At 38.7% G+C, this 22,598-nt stretch overlaps 1 protein-coding gene across 9 annotated transcripts in view; it reads left to right on the top strand.

Moving 5' to 3' along the window:
* Positions 1-22,598, top strand: part of FHOD3 (formin homology 2 domain containing 3) — a 387,784-nt gene that overhangs the window by 241,952 nt on the left and 123,234 nt on the right. For all 9 annotated transcript variants that reach the window (XM_027643906.1, XM_027643905.1, XM_027643904.1 and 6 more), the window contains one exon: positions 15,797-15,908. In XM_027643906.1, the coding sequence (XP_027499707.1) occupies positions 15,797-15,908 (112 nt within the window). The remainder of the gene's footprint in view (positions 1-15,796; positions 15,909-22,598) is intronic.

Raw genomic sequence — 22,598 nt, 5'->3', positions numbered from 1 at the left:
TTTTTTCCATTTCCTCTCTCTCCCTCTTTATGCTGTACTGCTCCCAAACAACTGAAACAGCAGCCTAAAATTGATCTATAATGCAAGTCAAATCACTGCTGATTATGATCTCATGCTTCTGTGGGTTCAGCTCTTTGAATAACCATGGCAATTATTTGGCTAAAAACTATACAAGTCCCAGATGCTGAATAATTCTTAAATACTGCATCTCAAATATGTTTCATTCTGACAAAACAAAACTGAAATATACTTTAAATAATGCCACAATAAAGACACATCTCTCTGTGCAGTGGTTTGGTCAAATGTGTTTAGTCTTTAGGTTCAGAATAGTGCACTAAGGGTCAAATGCAGAGAAACAGGGACTCTACTAGCTATTTCCCTGTCCTGGTCACCACTGCTGCAAACCTAACTATAGCTTGGTAGCTACAGCCTCCTAGGAATATACAGGCACATATTTGATTTCAGTTTTCTTATTAAATTACTGTTTGGTATTTTTAGGCTTGTGGTCACATTTCAGGTGATTTCAAAGGATACTCTTATTTCTGAGGCTCTGTTAACCTCACTTGGGAGATAAAAACCCAGTCCAGGCTTGTCTTTGAGCTGCATATCCATATTTCCAGAAAAGTAGGCTTAGGGAGACTTTACACATGCAGATGGGTTAGTTCAGAAGCCCGACTGGACCTGTCAGTTTTGAGCATGAGTTTCTAAGCCCTGAATACTTGTCATAGCCGTGTTCTGAGTCTGCTGTATAGAAAACATGTTTCTATCCCTTTCGGTCTGGTGTCAAACTAGTCCGAAATTAAGGATGGCTATTATTCTGGTACTGCTGAGGAACTGAAACACAAATTCTGTGAGTCACTGGAGGTTCATCAGCAAACCTCTCAGTATTCTGTGCAGTACCTGAGAAAATTTAAGTCACTTAAACTACAATATCACAGATGTTTACTGTAATCCCAGACTACACCTGGCGTACAGAGAACTATTTGAACCTCATTGCATAACAGGTCTTGTCTTAACAAGATTTGTGAGCTGAAAAGTACATTTTGAACATATGTATGGGCATCTGAACCTTAACATATGTAGAACTGCTTTGTTATATTGAAATAAGGTAATTGCTGTGATCTAGTGAAAATAAGTGTTGTGGATCTTTTTGTACCCGCGTGTCCCTTTCAATATATGTGTGTATGGATGTGTGGAAGAGAAAGAGAAGGTAAGTTGCAGGTACCACGCTTCAAAAAATAAAGGGTGCTTTAAAAGAAACATCTAAGGGTCCTCATTTTTTCATTAATGTTTTTCATATAGCTGTTATTATTTAGTCACATTTTATAAATTCAACACAGTCCTGGACAACTAACTGTAGGAGGCTCTGCAGGCAGTTGGGCAAGGTGACCTCCACAGATGTCCCTTCCAAACTCAACCATTTAGTGAATCACTCGAAGTTCCTTCTCCTTTTTCTGCTGTAGTGGTACCCACATACATACGCTTTATACTTTGAAGAAAACTGTAAAAGCCAGATCTTCTTTATGAGTTTAAACATAGAAATTTCCTTTTAGCCAAACTACAGTTGGGATCTGGACATGGAGGTGAATCTGAATATTAGAGTTCTCTGAAGGATGATAATAGAGCTGAAGCTGACTTCATCTAATCTGCAAACCTTTGAAACATAAATGAACATGAGTGTGGTTAAAGTTAACCCCAACTTGGGGAGCCTTTGCCACATTACCAGAAGTGCTTTATAAAAACACTTCCATTTTTATTATCCAAGCAGGAGTCTGAGAAGTCTTTTTACACCTCTTTCACCTTTTTGTGATTCAAAACATCTTTTCAGTTTGTATGTTTGTTTGATTTGCTGTAAAATTGATGGTGGCTGTGATGAGTTTTGGTTGATAAAAGTCAGAAGAAGGAAGTAGCTTGAGATGGAGTTATTTTTTTATCTCTCTATCTCAAGTTTTTATCTCCTTGAACACTGAACTTTGTTAAAAAGTAATCACCATAATATGAGAGTGCCGTTGTCTACGATAACCTCATGTATTCTTGTAGTTCTCCAGCTATATCAAGAAGTTGCACACCTACTAGCATTTATGAAAACAAAATATCTCCATCTCGGTCCTCTTTCAGCAAAGGAGGGACTTAGGATCGTGTGACACTGCTAGGGCTGTGTAATTAAGCAGTGCCTTAGCTGATACGCAGTGACTTGTGTCCCCATAAATCAAGTTTCTAAATGACTCTGTGAAAGATTCTTCCACTCACCTCAGAAACCCACCACATGGGAAGCTGGAAATGTGTCTAGGCTCGGTTACATTTTGGTTTTCATCATCAAGTTCTGTGAATTTAGAAAAAAGCATCTGGACTAGACTGATGATGGGAACTGGATTTGAGGAGAGCGACCTCTTCCAGATTTGGGAAAGCCATGACAAATAGGAGATTGCTGGAGAAATGTGACTGCCTCTGTTATGTTTAGATGTCCCTCAGAAAGCATCTTTATTCATTAACTTTATTTTGCAAGTTGTCTAAAGTTAAATAAGTATGTCTAATTTTACAGTCAAACCTCTTCTTCTGAGTTCCTTTTTGTGCCTGATAATACTCAGAAGTTTGAGAATAGAGAAAAATCTTCAGTCTGTATATGCAGTGAAATACTAGTACTCTTACCATTCCATTAATAAGTGGAATATATATATATGAATATATATATTCTTTCTCTAGTTTTACTTTACTAGTAATTCTTTCAAGAGGAGTTTGTGATAGGTTTGTTCCATGGTTTTATATGCGATATTTGTCCTTTCAACAGTTTTATCATTTTGGTAGTTCAAACCATTAGTATGTTTCTGCTTAGGGTGCTAAAAAGGATAAACCATTAACAATTATTTGCTTAAGAAAGATGTTGTAATAGGTAATATTTTATAGTTTGGAGTCTTTGTTGACATACTGTCTTCAAGCATTTCCACACATTTCATGCATAGGTTGTTATGATTTTGTGTTTTTACTGTTGAAATGTTGTCTATGAGATTCTACAGTGTCAGGAAAGGACTGCCAATCATATATTAAGCTTACAGGGTTTTTCAGGTGAAGTTATTTAAACCCAGCCATAGTTTTGGTATTTAATATGAGTGCTTTTTAATGGAACTGTTGAAAGAACAAATTTCACGTGCATAAAACCACAGAATAATAATAGAGTAGTTTTCCACTGTACTTGCAGACTCAAATAGTTTTTCCCCCTGGAGTCCTTGAACTCAACCTTGGTATTATTTAAACAGGACATCGCCAAGGCCACTACCTCTAGCAAGTTGTTTCATAAGCACTAGAACTAATGAGGCAATTTGTTATCTTTCTTTTCCTCCTTCCTTGCTTTCTCCTTCCCATCCCGCATGCTCTTGGTGCCTCAGTCCTGCTGTGTGTCCTGTGCCTGTTGTCTTTGGTACAAATGTCAGCCTGCAGCATGGCTGGTGGAAGGCTACGTGAGGACTAATTTTCTAGCTGGCTCCCTTTCAAAATGACTGGAAACTTCCTTTTCTCTTAAGAGAACAATGACTTGGGGTCTTTTGTAATGCCATTTTCAATTTGAGAGGAATGTAGCTCAGTTACTGTCAAGTATGACAATTCAGTCATAGACAATTCAGATCCCATAGAAACAGGAAAGAGCTAGTCCACAAGTGGGCAGTGGGAGGGACAACAAAGCTGCCTAAGGAAGCAAGGGTGAAAATGCAGTGCTTCTCATGGCTGTCGTGTGTTTGAATGGGTTTAATTTTGAAAGGAAACTCTGAGAGAAGGTACTCTGGTAGTTTCCTTATTTCTCTGTTTTCCTTTGGCTTTGACCATAGTTCATTGGAGCCACACATTTTATTGGTGATGACTTTCACAGGCAGGGACAGGGTGATCTCTGAGCTCCACCTGAGCCATTCTGTGCCTTGGCCAGACAGAGAATTAACATCATGAAGACACTCAAGTTTTGAGATGCTGCTTTATACACCATTCCCCTATCAAACATACTGCAGGTCTGAAACTTGTGAAACATTCTCTACTGCTGTCATGAGGAAACTTCTTTTTGCATCAGCTACACGCTAGCTGTATAAATCAGAGGTCTGGCTATGATAGGCAGAAAGTAATTTGGTATGGAAAATTGATGTGGAGCAAGTGGACTTCCTTCTACGTAGTTTCTAATCACTCAGGAAAATGATAATGTAATGATTTAATCTTAAATCTAAAGCCTGAACTTGGAATTTAAAATATTTCTGAAAACACACATTAGTCAAATATTTGCAGGGAGGCTTAAAAGAAAAAAAAGAAGTAAGATTCAATGTTACATGTTCTGTTTGCCTTTTAAATTTACAGTACTTCAGCTTTTCCATACGTAAAATGTGATCATTTGCAGCATGTGCCATAGAACTGTTGGGTGACTTGATTAATTGTAGATGGCTTTCAGATCCCTAAATGCTTTGCATGAGATGTTACCTTACTACTAGGTTATTTAATCCCTTCTCTCTTTAAAATTGATTGCTTTTTATCTTGAGTAAGGTGACTTTGTATTACATTAGATGTTTTCACAAACCAGGATGTCACTCAGCAGTATAACAAAGCTAAGGGAGTGTGATATGAAAGGGATTTTGGAGAGGGGGTGTGAAGATAAAGTCCTATCTGCAATTAAGTTCATAAAAAAATCTTTTCCTCTCCCATTCATTTTGTAACACAGCTAAGGAAATATCAACTTGGCCCTGCCCGAGGAAAAGAAGTTGCTGAAACTGCCATTCTCTTAAAATTTTCCGGTTGCCAGAGGTTCAGCCCAATGACCATCTGTTGAGGACAGCATAGTTCAAGGCTAGCATCATATGTCAATTTAGAGGGTTGGTGTGAAGGCTTGGCATGTAACTCTTCTGTCATGAAAAAAAAAGAGGTGCCAAATGGCCTTAATCATATTTCCCTTATGTAGGCACACAAATACCATTCTTGTGATTGATTTTAGGTTGTAAATTAATTTCTAATGTGGAATTCTAATTCTCTGTGGTTTCATATCTTGTTGCTTATTATCTATTTATCTTACTGTTACCAAAACATAAAATATCACTGTTGCATCCATTGCTAAACAGATCATCAGGGAATGAATTATCTGTTCAAGAGAAACAGGTTTATTTCTCATTTATTCTGCTCATCAGAAATGCATGTTTTATTTAATAGACATATGACTAATTCCTAAAGACCCATCATGTTTAAACTGGTTTGGTTATGACCTACAGACCTCATTCATTTGCAGTAACTACCAAAAAATAGCCTAGTCAGACAGTATATTTCCAGATGCTAAGTTACATTAGAATGACATTATACACATCATTGAATTTTTTTTTTATTTTTGCATCAGCCTAGTTTAGTATGTGCTCAACCAAGGTCATGTTATCTAATGAAAGGAACAGACTTTACTAGACAATTTTACTCTGTGATCCATAACAGGAAAATGCTAGAACACTGATGCTATATTTAAACAAGGTGCATGTTTATAGAAGACAAAAAGAGAATAAAGATGTCTTTTCCTTATCAAAAAACTGTTTGATGGCACATTACACACAAGCATGAGTTTAACCAGAAATTGCTTCTTATGCTATTGTAGTCTCTCTCGAGCTAAGTGTTTTATACCTTCTTTAAGATGATTTAATCACAATCTTTACCTAGACACAGAAGACAAGAGTAGAGGTACTGATAGTGTTCATTTGCCTGGAGTCCTAGAAGATACCAGCATTTGGGAAGGGTTAATAAAAGCATCAACAGATTGAGTATGATGAAACTGCACAATTTGAAGAGAGAAAGAAAATAAAATCTTAGTGTAAATCTTTACAAGTGAAGCATAATTCCTGTTCTGGACACAGGCTGATGGCAAATTACCAGTGAAATATTTTTGTTTTGTGTTTTGCAGTGGAAAAACTAAAACTTTAATTGAAACCAAACCCTTCTGTTTCAGCAATATCTGAAAGAGCAAAAGAGAAAGGTGCTCAAAAATGTGTAATAATTAATAAGTATGTGGTTGGGTTCTTGACAAAGGTGCAATGACACCAGCTCAGGAGTCACTTGAGAATAAAGAAGTTTGATCCTTTTATGTCCTATAATCTCCAAATCCTATCCTGTCCTCCCTTCTAATTCAATAATCACATGTAATTTTTACACAATGAACAGTTCCTAAGGAAGACACTGGGGGGATTGCTCTGGTTCAAGGGGAGAAAAACAAGACAAGATTGCTTTTACTTGGTGTGTTTTCCTAAAAAGCTGTGAATGGTCTTTCATTCATCCTGTCATAAAACAAAAACCCCCATCATTTCAGAGTACTTCATGGGACGAGAAAATCCCTTCCCTACCTCCCCAAGATTGTCGTTTCTATTCCAAAAGGTGGAGAGGGGAATGCCCAAAAAAACCTTGTAGCATCTCCTGTCTCATTCCAGGCTCTGCAGCCTTTAGGGTTTTTTTCAAACAATGTCTCTTTGATGTGGCAATTGCTGCATGAGTTCATTAGAAATGGCTTAACACATACTCTTTCAAAGCTCTCATCAGAATTGCATGTATTCGTCTGAGAGCCACTTTGGCCTGCAGTGTGCTTTGATTTGTTGTATGAATTGCCTGCTTCTGTGTACAGATTTTTTTTCATTTTTCTTCCTGCTTCTGTACCATGATTGATGTTGGAAATAATAATTTTCAGGCATGAGCCTTTTTTTTTCCTGTTGACCATTCACTAATCACTACTTGCTTATCCCTGTGTTTTGTTGGTAAACCAGATGAATTTCTTTTTAATTACCTTCTTTCTCTTCATGTCAGAAATCTCACCACAGATAAATGACAGATACATACCACATATGTAACAGCGCACAGTACTTACAATCATTACCCAGTACATTTGCAAAGTTCTGAGAAACTTTGTTTTAAGAATAGTAAATGCATGTATTTCTCTGCTGTTCCTAGCATTATGTGTTCTGTATTTAACTGTTGCTTCCCATACATCTCAGCTTTGTGATACCTCCCTGTGCCATACACATACCTTGACTTGGGCAGATGCTGCCACTCTGAAAAGAAAGGCAGGAGTTGACATGTCTTCATTGCAGTCTATAAAGCAACTTTTGGGGCCTCAGCACATATGAACTCTTTCTACCTTCCTAGAAAAGGGTGATTAAACTCATTTGGAAAGTTTTGTGTGGTATTCTGTAGGTTGAGTTTCTGAATTTTACATCATTCTCCTTAAAAGAGGCTGCCTTAAGGTTTGGATGGAAAACTAAGCTGACTAGAAACACTTGACTTAGGTGACACAGAAGGATCTCATTCTTCTGATCATTTCTGCATTCAGGAACTATGAATAAAAAGGAACTGAAACACTAAGTAGAGTTGTTTTTAGTTTTTGAAGTGAAGTAATTGACCTCAAATGTCACTTTGGAATAGAGAGAGAAAATAAAGAACTTGGATTGTTTCTTTGTTCTGTAAGGCATTTAAAAATCCTAATAATATAGAATTTCAAATATTTCCCCCCCTAGTGTCTTTTCCCTTCCTTATTGACACACCCAAACCCCAATTTGTCTGGGTTATGTAAGCAGTCTCTATAACATGTTTCCAAACTCTTGCTGTAGACGTTACGTTCTTTCCCGTGTTTAGCCAGTCGTGCATATTTCTGAGATAACTGGTCTTTAGTCATCCTATCAGAGGTGGCTCTTCCTGCTTGTACATTCAGTGCTGGGGCTCTTGGCTGGCTTGCTGCAGAGCGAATGTGGGAAATGTCCAGTAAGATGCTGAATGCAGTGGAGACATCCTTTTACATAAATACAGGTGAATAGCTTGTGAAATACTGAAATGGAATTGTTCCAGATATTTGGGAAAAATTAATATTTATCCAAAAATACTGGGATGTTGTATGTGTCAGGTAAACTACATTTCTAAAAGACTGGCTACAAATATGCATCCTTGTCAAAGGGCTTTAGTATACCATGGATGTGCATACTTGACACTGCCTACCTGGTCAAGAAATAAGGTCATCCTCCCTCTGTTTTGTATACTTCCTGGTTTATGGGCTCTAAATACCTTAATTTTTACCAAAGTTAGGCTATGCAAAGGATATCAACATAAGATTATCCAGTTGTCTGTCCTCATCATCATCTGTTTTCCCTATTAAATTTCTGATTTTGAGATGATTCTCTGTGAACAAGAATGTACATGATTCAAATGCATTTTTACCTTCTAGGGAAAGAAAACAAAAAAAGAAACTGGAATGGTTCTGGGAACTGCCACAAAATACAGACACCTTATGCCAGAGCATTGGTAATATAACACTGTGTTGTGTGGTCGTTAGAGGCAAACCTTTTATAGCAGATAGACAGCTCTCATTGCCCGTATCCAAGTTGAAGTTGAAGCAGAACCCTGAGGTTTCTAGTACTGTGTAAACTCAAAGTAAAATAGTAAAGTGGTAGAAACAAGCTTTTATTCCAGTACATATACTCTTGTAATATATATGTTAATTTCTTTGTATATATGGAAGTGTGTATGTGGTGTATATATATGTGTCTGTGATTTTACCAGGTGCTGAAGTAGCTTTTGAACTATTAGTGACAACAAATATGACAGAAAAACAGAGCTGATACAAACTGTAGTTGAATCCCAAGTTATAATCTGGAAATGTTATGATACACGCTTTTCATCACGCTTCACTATAGATCTTTGTGGGGGTTTTTTTCCCCTCACAGTTCTATCCTTGTACATCTCATGAGATTTATCCAGCGGCAAACAAGCTAAAGCTGTTCTTAGGTCTGACTCCTCTGCCTGAACAGGACAGACATGTTGGGAACAACAGATATGGGAATATATGAAACTTTTGATGTTGTATAAAATCCTAGGAGAATCTCAATGCTTTTTTGTTTACGTACATCTAACTTTTTGATAGATAAAATGAACATTATCTGTACTGGCCTTGGCAGTAGTGCTGCAAGTTCAAAGTGGATCTTGTTAGGACTAATTTTTCTCATGGCAGGTTTTATCTGGTACTTTTTGTAAATCTTCCTTTTCTGTCTCTTTTTTCTTTGCCTGTGATTCTTTCTTGAAAATTACGCTTTAAGGATACTGAGTCATAGTGTAGTCATATGATAGGGTGGTTTGTGTTTGAAGGAACGTTAAAAATTATCTTGTTCCAACCCCCTGCCACTGGCAGGGACACCTTCCACTAGATCAGTTTGCTCCAAGCCCCATTGAACCTGACCCTGAATGCTTCCAGGGACAGGGCTTCCACACCTTCTCTGGGCAACCTGTTCCCGTGCCTCACCACCCTCACAGTGAAGAATTTCTTACTAACATATAGCATAAGCCTACTCTCAGTTTAAAGCCACTACCCCTTCTCTTCTTAAAATCTGGGGAAATTATAGGTGTTTCTTTTAGCATCACACCATTTGATTCTGTGTACTCATTCTGAATAAGAAAATATGAATTTGAGCACAAGTGAGTAGTATACCATTGTGTGAATGAAGGCCAAACACATCTAGGGCTGGGTTGACAGGAGTGTAACCACCAAGTTGAAGGAAGTGCCTTTTCCTGTTTGGTGCTGATAAGACTGCACCATGAGTTCAGGAGTCCAGTTTTGGGCTCCTCAGTATGAGATAGATATTTACCTATTGGAGCAAGTCCAGCATGTGTTCACCATGATGGTGAGGTGGGGTGGAGCACTTGATATATGAGTAAGGGAAGTGGGTTTGTTTACCTAAGATAAGAAGGAAAGTCATATTAGGGCCATTCCAACTTTAATTATTATTCTGAGATTCTCTCAAGACCAATATTTATGTTTTCCTTTCTCTTGATTATTACAAAGGAAAACATTATATTATGATAATATTAGATATTACAATATAACCATATAAATACTATATATTTATTTTGTTTACTATATTTGTTATTTATTATAATAAATAGTGGGTTTATATATATATACTATATATATTATGTATTTTATTTAAATATGTATATAAAACCTTGCATTCTGGGAAGATCTTTCCTCCTTTTGTGAATGGAAGGTGATTTTAGCCTCTTGTGAAACACAAAATTTAACTGTATTAAAGGTGCTAGCAGGATGCCAGTGGGCTCTTCCTGCAGCACTACATCTGAAGTCGGAGGCATCCTTGCACCTCACAAGAAAGAAGGGCTCCAGCTTCCCTATGCACCTCTCACTGGCAGGCTGGACACTGGTTGCACTGGGTGTTTCTTTAGCTACAGCACTGCTTGGCTGTATCCTATCAAGCAGATGAGCATGTGGCCTGCAGTAAGTCCATGTCTGCACTTGGAATAGGACCCGAAGGATGTGGCTGTAGTAAATCTTTGTTTAAAAATCCAATACCCATTTCTCCTTTAAATTTAAATAGTGTAAATCCAAACCAACTACAGCTGTCTACTCTGTTATACGGATCTGAATCGTGGGTCATCTACCACCACCACCTGTGTCTCCTAGAACGCTTCCATCAACGCTGTCTCCACACAATCCTAAACATCCACTGGTCAGATTATGTGACCAATACATCTGTTCTAGAACAAGCAGCAGTCACAAGTATTGAGGCCATGCTGCTGAGAACACAGCTACACTGGGCAGGACACATCTCAAGGATGAAGGACCACTGCCTCCCTAAGATCTTGCTTTATGGTGAACTTGCCACTGGCTGCCACAAGAGAGGAGCCCCGAAGAGAAGACACAAGGACTCCCTGAAACAACATCTCAGCCTTGGCCATATTGATCATCATAACTGGTCTACTCTGGCTTCCAATCGGGAGACCTGGAGACACATCATCTATAACGCTGAGGATGCTTTTGAGAAAGCACGCAGGAATACCCTTGAGGAGAAAAGAAAACACAGAAAGAATCATGCCTTGCAGAATGTACCGTCTAAGGAGTCTTTCTGCTGTGCCCTTTGCAACTGGACATGTCTATCTCGTATTGGCCTTTTTAGCCACCAGCACACTTGCAACAAACATGGGTAGAGCCCTTCCCAAATCTTCGTTCGCGAAGCCTAGCCATGAAAAACATCTCCCAGAGTGAAATACTTTTGCTCATTTTTCTTTTTCCTTTCTTCTTTAAAAAATAAAAAAATTGAATCCTAAATGTTTAAATCTGAACTTTATAAATATTGCTTTGGTCTTTAAGTCAATGAACTTTGTGACAACATTCCTTGTAAAGGCTAAAATCTTTCCTGACAAGTGATTAACAACTGGGATAAGCCCTTCCATGAGATATGAGTTTTGCAGCCTGTTGTGTGGTATCTTTGGCTGAGTCTCTAATTGTCTAAACATAAAGAGATAAAAAGGAAAGGTGCTGCCAAACTGCACTGTGAAACGTAAAGTGAGAAGGAGGGAAAAGGTTTATAATTTTTCTTCCTTTTGCATTGCTGGCTACATCTTATCTTTAGCCAGAAGATGCTAACATCATTTCCTGTCTATAAATTGGCTTGCATGTCATACAAAAACACAATATGAACTTTCTTTTCTAACTTAATAGCAGTTTTGTTACTTCAGTGCTTTGACATTCAAGAATCCTGATTTAATCTCAGAACTGTTAAAATATCACTTTACCAAGCCAATGAGTGTGTATATTGCCTCAATGAGCCTTCTTTTTTAACTAAGTAGTAATATTTAAGATGGAAATTTGGATTTAATTGCAAGAACCAATGTTTGCAAAGTGAGGATAACAGGACCTTTTTTAAGCTAGCATGTCTAAATCTTTTATTACCCTTCTGATATCTAGTCCTGTTTGAAGTAATAGTGTGATTGTCCGTGGACTTTTAACAGAACTGTGACTATCGAAGCAGATTCACAAAACAGTTGAGCCCATCTTCAATACTAAATAAAAAACAGAAAAAAAATCCCAGAAGCCATTTCAAAAGCTTTCATGAAGTTTTTAACAGTGATTCAAATTATTAATGATTCACCTACTTGTGAATGAAATATGAAACTTGTTTCTATTGCTCCCATTGCTGTGCCATCTGGGTACATCATGTGAAATAAAGTGGTAGCAGTGGCTGGCAAGAACTCCCATGGCTTCATGAAGGGAAGCAAGAAAGTCAAAGAATTGATACTCTTTTTTTCCTGTTAAGCAATCTCCCAGTTTTGGGATTTAGTTATTTTATTTGCAAGGCAGCTGTCTATTATTGAACTAATTGAAAAGGTATGCCCTGCAAACACATTTTAGAACTCAGTCATGAAGCTGTGAGGATCTCCCACTTTGACAATCACCACAGTTAATCACAAATGGGAACTTTCTGGATAGCTCTGGTATTTTGAAAGTTGTGAAACAGTCATTCTTGGTCTTGGTTGAAACCCTTCCCATTGTGATACCCCACACTTAACATGTCACCAGCAGCATGCATGAGCTGCCGCAGGCAGGTCAGGCCCACAGGTGGTCATGAAGTGAACATTTAGAAGATAGGCTATGTGAGAAAATTCACTGTGCTTCACTTGGGTCCTGGCAGCAGGTATCCCTGAACAGATCTTTCAGAGACTTCTTGGTGCCATGGTGGATAATTAGGGTTGATTTCAGTGTGAGCATGTCAGACTCTGGACTGTTCCTGTGTCTGGAGGTGACAGGCAATTACATGTCTTGGAGGGTCTTTGGCTGGTTGAAGACTTCAGTCTCCTAGAAACAGTGCAGCTGCTCAACGATTGCCTGCTTCTGTCAAGAAGCACTGTTAAAGCAGTATTAGAAAGCATTTGCAGGATGAGCACAAAGATTATGTGAGTTAAGGTAGCTAGTAAGTCCCCAGTATAGGCATTGCGCAGCATAGTCTAGGACTGCAGTGTTCAGTTTTGTCCTTGCCCCAGGTGTCCAAAGCAGCAGACAGGCTTAAAAGTGCCCACAGGTATCTCAAGTACCATTTTCTATTAAGCAGGAAAAAGCATTGTTTCAAACGCAGGTTTTCTCAAAGCTAGTGTCTGTGCTGACTGCAAGCAGAACGCGGCCATGGTATGCACCTTCGCTGGAAAGCAACTCCACTTCCAGCACTGATTGACTCTTTATTTGGGAAGTTGGATAAGCTCTGAAAATTTGCAAATTGAGGAAATGAACTTACAGTATCCTTCTAGTACCTAAATGGCAAGCAAAACATTGCTTTTCTAATCTCTCCTTTTCTCCAGGACTACTTCTGAGTGGCATTTATTCCTTAAAATACCATCTGTTAGTTTGGTAAGCACAGGAGGCTGATACCGGCAGACAGCACCCAAAATCAACCAGCTTGAGCCTTGGTCTGGTGCGACTGCAGTGGGCCTCCTTGAGGCTTCACAGGATTTGCAACATGGCAGGTGCATAGGGACTAGCTCCTTATTACAGCAGCTGCCATGGCCAACAGGCATCAGTTTGAGCAAAGATATTGCCAAAGGTTCTTCTTTTTGGAAGAAAAAAAGATTTGCAAAAATAGAATTAAGCCTGGTATATCTCCAACTGATTGCTGTCAAATGGAAACGTATGGGAACTTTGCCATGCAACATTTATGTGTAAATGCTTCTCAGTGTCACCATGTGGCCAAGCCTTGAAGTTTTAAGAACCATCAAAAGCAATATCCAAGATTTCCTTTCTAGGGAAAGGATCCTGATCAGATTAGGAGGTAGTATGTAAGTGGTTATCTGGGAACTATGTTACTGCTAGAATAGTTTACAGTAATCTGGTATAACTGCTATTTTACAAAGTAACATTACAAAACAAGTGAATACTTTTTGGAAATTCCTACAATATGTCTATTAAACAATTGAACTTGAATGCTAAGGGAAATGTCATTGCAGAGCAGAAACACCATGGTATTGGCCTGACAGGCAAATACACAGTTGTCCAGTGCAATTTTGGGGAAAGTGATTTGTTCTGTTATTGGGTTTCAATTTCCTTTACTTTGACTACCCCCTATATCTGTGAAGTATCACTGAAACAGTACAGTTGCAAATTAGGCTAATCAAGTGTCTTAAGGGACCTGGTCAGGTTTGTTACTGGGATTTCCTGGCTGTCAGCCCTAAAATGAAACAATTTGGTAATACGTCAAGCCTGAAAGAGTCTAGATTCAACAGCAGAATATTTCTCATTGCCAGTAGTGCCATTGCAGTGCATTAAGCTCAATTCCACATGAGTGAGTAAAACCCAGGAAGCTACAGAAATAGCTGGGTCACTGGTGACACTAAAGTCTGTGTTTATAGCAGCAAGCTGCATTGTAGGTCATTACCTTCAAGTGAACTCTAGTACATCTCTGTGAGTGGCTGTGTGAACACAGCCTATACCTGTTGCACTTGCAGTCTTTTTTAGAAAATAGACACAGTTACTGTCTTAGTATGCGTCTATGCTAAATGATTAATGGTGATTTTTTTGCCTCTTAGGAGAGTTGTGTTGAGAAGACTTTAAAAAAAATGAGGGAATGGGACTAAGCCAATATTGACAGAAACTGTATATATCTCTGAAACAGTTTAGCAATATGGTATAATGATTTTTTTTGTTTTTTACTTCACCTCTGGGTGAGACCTTTTAATGACCAGGTGGTTATGTTTCAGAGTGCCTATCAGTTCAATGTAACGAGACAAAGACTTGGACTTTCTGGAACATGGTTTGTCTCCACATGAATGCGTCCTAAAGTAGATTTAAAAAATTTGTCAGTTGCAGAGGAGAGAGTAATGTCCATATTACTGTAGCTGTCTCATTAAAAATCTTACATGTCGTTGGATATATTCATTGCAGACCAATGTAGAAGAAAAATACAGTAAACTTAGAAATACATGGACTTTTTTTCTGGAGCTTGATTCAACCACAGTAGGTTGGAAAGTGTGTTTCTGAGACCAGCAGCGTGTCACCATTTATTTGGCTTTAAATCCATTGTTTAGATTGAGGGTATAGCAAATTTAATCTAGAATCAATTGTCACAGTAAAAGCCTTCTCAGCTGGGCATGTAGAACCCTGGCTATTAAAAAATCCTTCCCTTTCACATCTCTTTTTATTAAAAACTCCAAATATTGCCTTAAATAAAGGGCTGCTTTTTCACATACCTTGTCATGCCAAGCAATCGTACTTGATCATCCCTAGAAATTCTCACTCAGCTCTTTTAGTCAAATGATCCTCTCTGGAAATAGGAGATCTGTGATGAAATTGATAGAGTTTGACTACTGATCTCCAGTAGATCAATTTTACCAATGCTGATTCTTTGATGAACTCTCTCTCCTGGGGTTGTACAAAAAAATAAATTTGAAATCTTGCAGGCAGAATGCTCAGTTCCAGTCAATCACACATATCATGGCAGGGTGGGATAGCTGGAGTTTAAACACACTTCCTCCCAAGTTCTGTTTAGTAGTGAAGATCAATCTATTTCATAATGTAAGCATTAAACAGTAACATAATAAGAAGAGAAGGAAGTGTAAGGAGGAAATTATCCCATCGTACAGCATTTTGACAGGATTAAAGGCTTACAGCAAAAGGAGGAAATAAATGTGTTGAGAAATAGAGAAATATATGGTTTGTTAGTTTGGTAGGTTCTAAGTACATCAAGCCTTGGACAGCAGTGTTGGGGATATGCATAGGTGGGATATTCAACTTTTTGTTACATGTGGCAGTGTTAAGCTTTCATTTAGATTCACTGACTGTTGGGACTTCCCTAAAAGAGCATTGTGTCCCGTGAATTAAATTTTCAGCCAGCTGACTACCTTTCATTTCTGCAGTGCTGTCACAGCTTAATCTCGTCTGTTCGTCTGTTATTACCAGATGTGCACTGTTGCACTTGCATCTTGCCCAGTGTCATTTCACACATCTGGAAGTGCTGTGGTTTGCAGTATGACAAGTTGCACTCTTTTCTTCTAGTTTCGCCTGGTGGTAAAGACAGCGCTGAAGCTGCTGCTGGTGTTTGTGGAGTATACTGAATCCAACGCACCGCTTTTAATCCAGGCAGTATCTACTGTTGATGAAAAGAGAGGTGAGTAGCCTTACTTGGGGGTTGCAAAATTCCAGCATCACTAAGATCAAGGTGGCATTTCATCACTGATTTCAGTGGCTAAAGAGTTGCTGTCATGATGCCTGCTTTGTGCAACATATCCTTCATTTCTTGATTAACAGCATATTGTGAGTGTTTTTATAATCTAAGATTGTCTGAGGAATTAATTATAATGAGAAAGTGAAGAGTGAAAAGATGAGGAACTCGATTGCCTCCCTGGGTACCACTGTCATTGCCCCGTCCCTGCATCCACATGCAAAGTAAACCCCCTTGTGTCTTCTGACCTCAGAGGCTCCTCCAGCCAAGGCCACTTCCTTCTGAGAAGCAGCAGTCTGATTTAGAAGAGAAAATTATATCTAATCAGTGTAATCCCTTTGAAGAGAAAGACGAGGTCAGTAATAGTACAGGCCTTATAGTAAAAGTAAAACCATCTGTCATTACATTAAGATAAAGCCCTTGAGCAGATATTATACTATGAAATCTGTTACCCTTCAGGCTCATGAAAAATACTTGAATATGTATACTGTATTTTTTACAAATAAATAGAACAAAAATGGTTCTTTCTTGTTCTTCCCACAAAGCCATCACTAAGCTCCTGGGGCATTCTCTCTTGATGCAAAACATTCCTTTGCCTCAAGGAGCGTTTTTGAGGTTAGGAGATCCATTGTTGTGGTCTCAAACATTGAGGTTGAAAGCAAAGCTCCCTCTGTGGAGCAACTGCCTCCATGCTGAACTTGTTTGAGTGACTTGATATGGTAAAAGTGAAACAAGAAAATGTTGGGGGTCAGGGAGAAAAGAAAGGTGGTGCCAGAAATAGGAGAAAGGAGCCAGATTTTTCTTTCAGCTACAAGAATGCATTGAGAAGAAAAAACACAAATTGTCTCTTATGGCAGGGAAGCAGGCAGGGGCAACTCAAAAACAATGAACTCTGCAGGTCTACTTTCTGTTTTGAATTAAAACCATTAAACCTTACAATGCCATAAGCATAAATGTAATTACAATATTCATGTAATTGTGAGCGTGATGATTTATTTTTGCAGTCATTCTTAGGATTTCCTCAGCTTTCTGAACTCACTGGTATTCTGAACATGTGCAAAGTGCCATCTGTTCACATGCTGGTAAACCTCATTAAAGAAAAAAGAGAAAGGAGGACCCTAAACAAATTACTATGCTATGTGTATTCCCTTCTGTATCTGTAGAACAGCCTTAGGCAAACATTTACATGTCCCAAAGTAATAAAACAACTTTAGTAGCCACATAAGACTTGAAGGAAACCTGATGTGTGTAGTTAGATGAGTATATGTTAGGAGCATGATGAGAGGTTTTATGGGAATTCTCATACCTGTGCTTTGGTGGATTGTCTTGAAAATAACTTAACACAAATATCCAGTTTTCCCTTCTTCCTTTTTTTTTTTTTAAATTATTTTAATTGAGAAGTTGTACTTAGCTCCTTAAGAGATTTTTTCTGGTTTTATATTTAGTTCCCTTTTTGGGTCATCGATGTAATGGTCATAGAGTCATTTTGGTTGGAAAAGACTTTCAAGACCATTGACTCCAACCACCAAACACCGCCAAGTTCATCACTAAACCATGTCTCTCAGTGATACATCTACACATCTTTTAAATACCTCTGGGATGGTGACTCCACCAGTTCCCTGGGCAGCCTGTTCCAAAGCTTGACACCCCTTTCCATGAAGAAATTTTTCCTAATATCCAGTCTAAACCTCTCTTGATGCAACTTGGGGCTATTTCCTTCCTCTCATCCTGTCGCTTGTTACCTGTGAGAAGAGACTGACCCCCACCTCACTACACCCTCCTTTCAGGTAGTTGTAGAGAGTGATAAGGTCTCCCCATCAGCCTCCTTTTCTCCAGGATAAAGAACCCCACCAGTCTCAGCCAATCCTCATAAGACTTATGCTTCAGACCCTTCAACAGCTTTGTTTCCCTTCTCTGGACACACTCCAGCACCTCACTGTCTTTCATGTAGCGAAGGACCCAGAAACGAACACAGGATTTGAGGTGCAGCCTTGCCAGGGCTGAGTACAGGGGGATGATCACTTCCCTGGACCTGTTGGCCACACTGTTTCTGATACAGGCCAGGATGCCATTGGCCTTCTTGCCCACCTGAGCACACTGCTGGCCCATGTTCAGCTGGCTGTCAACCAGCACTCCTGGGTCCTTTTCTACTGGGCCACTTTGCAGCCACTCTTTCCCCAGCCTGTAGCGCTGCATGAGGCTGTTGTGTCTGAAGCGCCAGGACCTTTTTGGTCCTCGTACAATTGGCCTCATCCCATTGATTCACCCTGTGTCATCAGTCCTTCCTGTCCTCCAGCAGGTCAACACTCCCATCTAACTTGGTGTCATCGATCTCAAACTGACTGAGGATACCCTAAATCGTCCAGATTGTTGATAAAGATATTAAACAGGACTGTTACCAACACTGAGCCCTAGGGAATCCTACTAGTGATCAGCTACCAGCTAAATTTAACTCCGTTCACCACTATGCTCTGGGCCTGGCCATCCAGAAGTTTTCTACACAGCAAACAGTGCACCTGTTCAACCCCCGAGCAGCCAGTTTCTCCAGGAGAATGCTCTCGGAGACAGTGTCAAAGCCCTTCACTTTTAGCTGTGGATGTGCTATGTTTTAATTTATATTTTTAATTGAGGAGTACCAAACTTTAATGACTGACAGAACAGAAATATAGAGGAAGAAAAAAGCAGTGTGCCTTTTCTTGAACCATTCTAATAAATCTCACAGGTATGTAATTAGGTTTAGCACTGCTTTGATAAAAGTCCAGTGTTTCATGTACATACAAGGTGATGAGATGTGACATAATTCTTCAACATGTGTACCACACGTGATTAACATAAAGTACCCCATATTAACTCAGCCTGGTTTCAAAGCAATCCCATCTGTGGTTTCTATGTGTGAATACATCCATATGCAAACTGAAGTACAGAGATCCACAGAAGTACCGGCTTTACTCTCAGATGCAAGCAGACCATAAGTGAATAACTACATGGCCCTCATCATATAGGAAGTAGCTTCTACTTACAGTTCCATCGAGCTCCCCCCTTCCTCCCACTCTTTCTTGTTTTAGAACCCCAGAGGAATTTGATCTCTTTTCAATTTAAGCATGCCAGACTACACAGGCTCTGGAAAGTGGAGCTAGGGTTGCACTCTGCTGTATAGGGCTGCTTTATCATGAGCATATTTTAGGTCAGAGATTAAAGCCCCATGACTGACCTGGACACTGTCATGTACTGATTTTGAATTATCTGCTACCCAACTCGTTATATTATTTGTAATTATCTACTATCCAGCTCGTTATATTATTTGTAAATGGCCCTCATTATCAGTTCTCTGCTTTTCCTGCCATTTTATTCATAGTTAGATATGCACTAAATTAATGCCCATGCTCTGGGTAGGAGCATCTGGAAGAATGTAAGTTCACTCATATTTAAATAGCCTGGAGTACAAGATGTTGAGGTCTTTCAAAGTGTATTAATACCTTTCCATCCTGTGTCTGTTCGAGACAGACACACTCTAAGTTGATGGCATTACTCATGTAAGTTTCTACCCTTGTGCAAGGTTCTTCCTGCTCTATATATACTGTGCACATCCTTTGTAGTTGGGATGTCAAGATTTTGTGTATGACATGAATTGCACCATTAAAATAAGGATTTAAAGAGGAAACTGAGAAAAGTCTGAAACTTAATGGCCAATGTTATTCAATAAATAGAGTGTATTAATGTAATATTGGGTTAGCTGTTGCAGCCTCACAGTTTTGTGTGTCTATGCACCATGCTTGATTACTCAGAACACTGTAAGTAGCATGAGGGTTGAGGCTCCAGCCCTTCTGTCAGAATGGCTGCAGTAAAGAGAGCCTGTAAAGGGCAGTCGAGCAGTTCTCATTTTACCCATTAGAAGGCAGGAGAACGCACACAAAACTCGACCTCTGCTGTTTTACTTCACAGAGCCTGTTTCATCACTCCTATCAATTTTGCCACAAGTTTTGCATAAAAGTCATAATCTTATGGGAACATCCCCATCTGCTCCCAGAAGAATCCCTGGGATGCTACATCGTCATTCTTCTACATCGGGATTGACTGAAGGAGAAAATTCACCTATTCCCTAACTAGAATCAACAGGAGGCGGTACTGTCAATGACTTTGATAGAACTATTCTAATATGTACCAGATTAAACCTTTCTTTTCAAATGCTGTTTTCTTCATTATGATCCCAATCTGAACAGGTCTCTCTTTACTTTAAGCATACTGGACTCCACAGGCTCTGGAAAGTGGATCTGACAGTGGATGAGAGCAGACACCTGCTCTCGATCTGCACATATCCCATGTTGTCTGGATCATAGGTTGGAAACTATAGGCCCTCTTTATATCTTAATAAGGAATATTAACCCAACTACAGTAACGCAGTAAGTTCATGGTGCAACTTCCACACCAGAACTGCCTTGTCCCTGGGTGGGTAGATGGCCTTATGGCTATTTCCATGTTCACTTCTTGTCTGTTCAGATTGAGATCATAATGGGGAAAATATCATTTCAAAGGAAAGGTTTCATCTAGTACAGAGTGTAACTTTATCAAAGTCATCGATAGTACTGCCTCCTCTTGACTGTAGTTAAGGAATAGATGAAGAATTTGGAATTAAAGCCTAGATTTTGGAAATTGTCTAAGTTTAGTAGCAGCAGCATAATGAAAGCCTCTAAAAGATAGATGAGCTATTACAGGGCTTTACTTGACTTTCAGCTATTTACTTGCCTTACAGCTACTTGCCTTACTAGTAAGTGCACCTGATTAACAATTTTTAAAAATTGTATTCTAAAATAAAAAAGCAGTATGTGTAGAAGAAAATTATATCTCATTCTTGCAGGAAAAAGCGAGGTGACCCTGAAATTATTCTTTTGTAATAATCAAGAAGTATTGAGACATTCAAGAAAAATAAATCAAACACACGGATGCTGTCTAAAAAACAAATCAGTATTATTCCAATAAGAATAAAACCTACCTGCAAAAATAAAGGCAGATTTCGCTAGAAGGACTCTCACTAAATAATGCAGTGGATTAAATAATTCATTTTTTATGTTGTTACCAACTCATTTTTGTTTCCAAATGGTATTGTTATAAGTTAAACTTGCGTGGTTTCCCTATTTTGTTTCTCTTTCTTATTTCCTTCCATTTTTTATTTTTTCATGGGAAACCACAGGAAGGCATTTTTGTAGTGAGGATATCATTCCTGCTGATCATATATCATTTGTGAGCTGAGTGAATTTGTTCCACATGTCTTTGAACATGTACTGCCCAAAATGTCTGGCAATATAGAGAACCTGGTAAAGAGGTGTCTAGTGTATTTTCATTGCAGACATGTATTTGAATTAGCATTTAATTAGTAATGCACATAAATACTTCTGGAGAGCTGAGAATTAATCCCTCTCCTTCACTGATTTTGCTTGAGATAAAGAAGCTCTGATTTATTATTCAGTAGTAAGGATCAGAGGTTGTCTCAAAGAAAGGGGGAGAGAAAAGAGGGGAAATATTGCTGTCTGCACATTTATTAGTAGACAGGTTTTCCTGCACTACCATTACCTTGAAAATGCAGATCCTTGGTTAGCAGAAATCTGATGTCTGTGTAGCAGGGTATATATGTAAGGTATCAGCTTGATTAAACAAGGACTGTTATCACTGTGAGAGTAATGCAGAGTTTAGACCTCAGGGTTACTGATCAGTCAGCAGCAGGTGATTGTGATGGCACATTTGCATTTTACTTCCTGATTACACTCAACTCTCATTCCTATAATGTTATGGGGATGTGGACTGTTGAAATACTCTGTTTCTCTCTGAAGTTCAGAGACTCTCACAGTTACACTTGTGTAGTTGAATTGAATATCTCTAGGATAAGGTTAGCTCTCTATTTCGTCCTCCTCACCTCTAACTTTACTCCAAACAAAACACTGAATTATAGTCTTTCAGTATTTACTTCACTTTTCATAGATAAAATTTAGTAGATGCAACCATCTTGCCATTTAGCCAAATAAAATAGGATGTACCTTCCACACAAGAGATTGTCTTGAGTCTGATGTTTTTAGCACAATAACTCACTCGACCACTAGGGTTTGGTTGTCAGATAAATATGCAAATTCAAATCAATATGCAAATCAAGCAAGTATGTCATAACTAAAAGCACAAATTTTGACCTTACTTAGTGGAAAATGAGAGAAACATATCTGAAAATTCTGTAGATGGGTTTCTTATTAAAATAATTTGAGAATGAACCACAGTGAAATTCTTTTCCCCTCATTGATCATTTCTTTTACTTCTTTAACCTGCAATTTGAGAAGACTGTTTCTCTACCACACTGTTTTGTTACCTTAATGCAGCATAATTCAGCAATAGCACCAGGAATATGAGCAACAGGCACACTGAAAGCATAGCTTATAGGGTTTTGCTGAAGACTTATCAAAGCCTCTGTGAACCTGTGACAGGTTCAGTAAAATTCCTCCCACCTGATTTTTAGAAGTTCGATGTCAATCACACTGGGCTAGCAAAGCTTCCTTCATCAACAAGGAAGAGAAGTTGATACCTTTGGAAAAAACCTACCTGACATACTTTAGATCCCTGGATTAGGCTACACTGCAGTTTTCATTGTCTACATTA

The sequence above is a fragment of the Corapipo altera genome, unplaced genomic scaffold (genome assembly GCF_003945725.1).
Source record: "Corapipo altera isolate COAL_440 unplaced genomic scaffold, ASM394572v1 24b, whole genome shotgun sequence".
Lineage (NCBI taxonomy): Eukaryota > Metazoa > Chordata > Aves > Passeriformes > Pipridae > Corapipo > Corapipo altera.
This window is presented reverse-complemented; position numbering and strand designations above follow the sequence as displayed.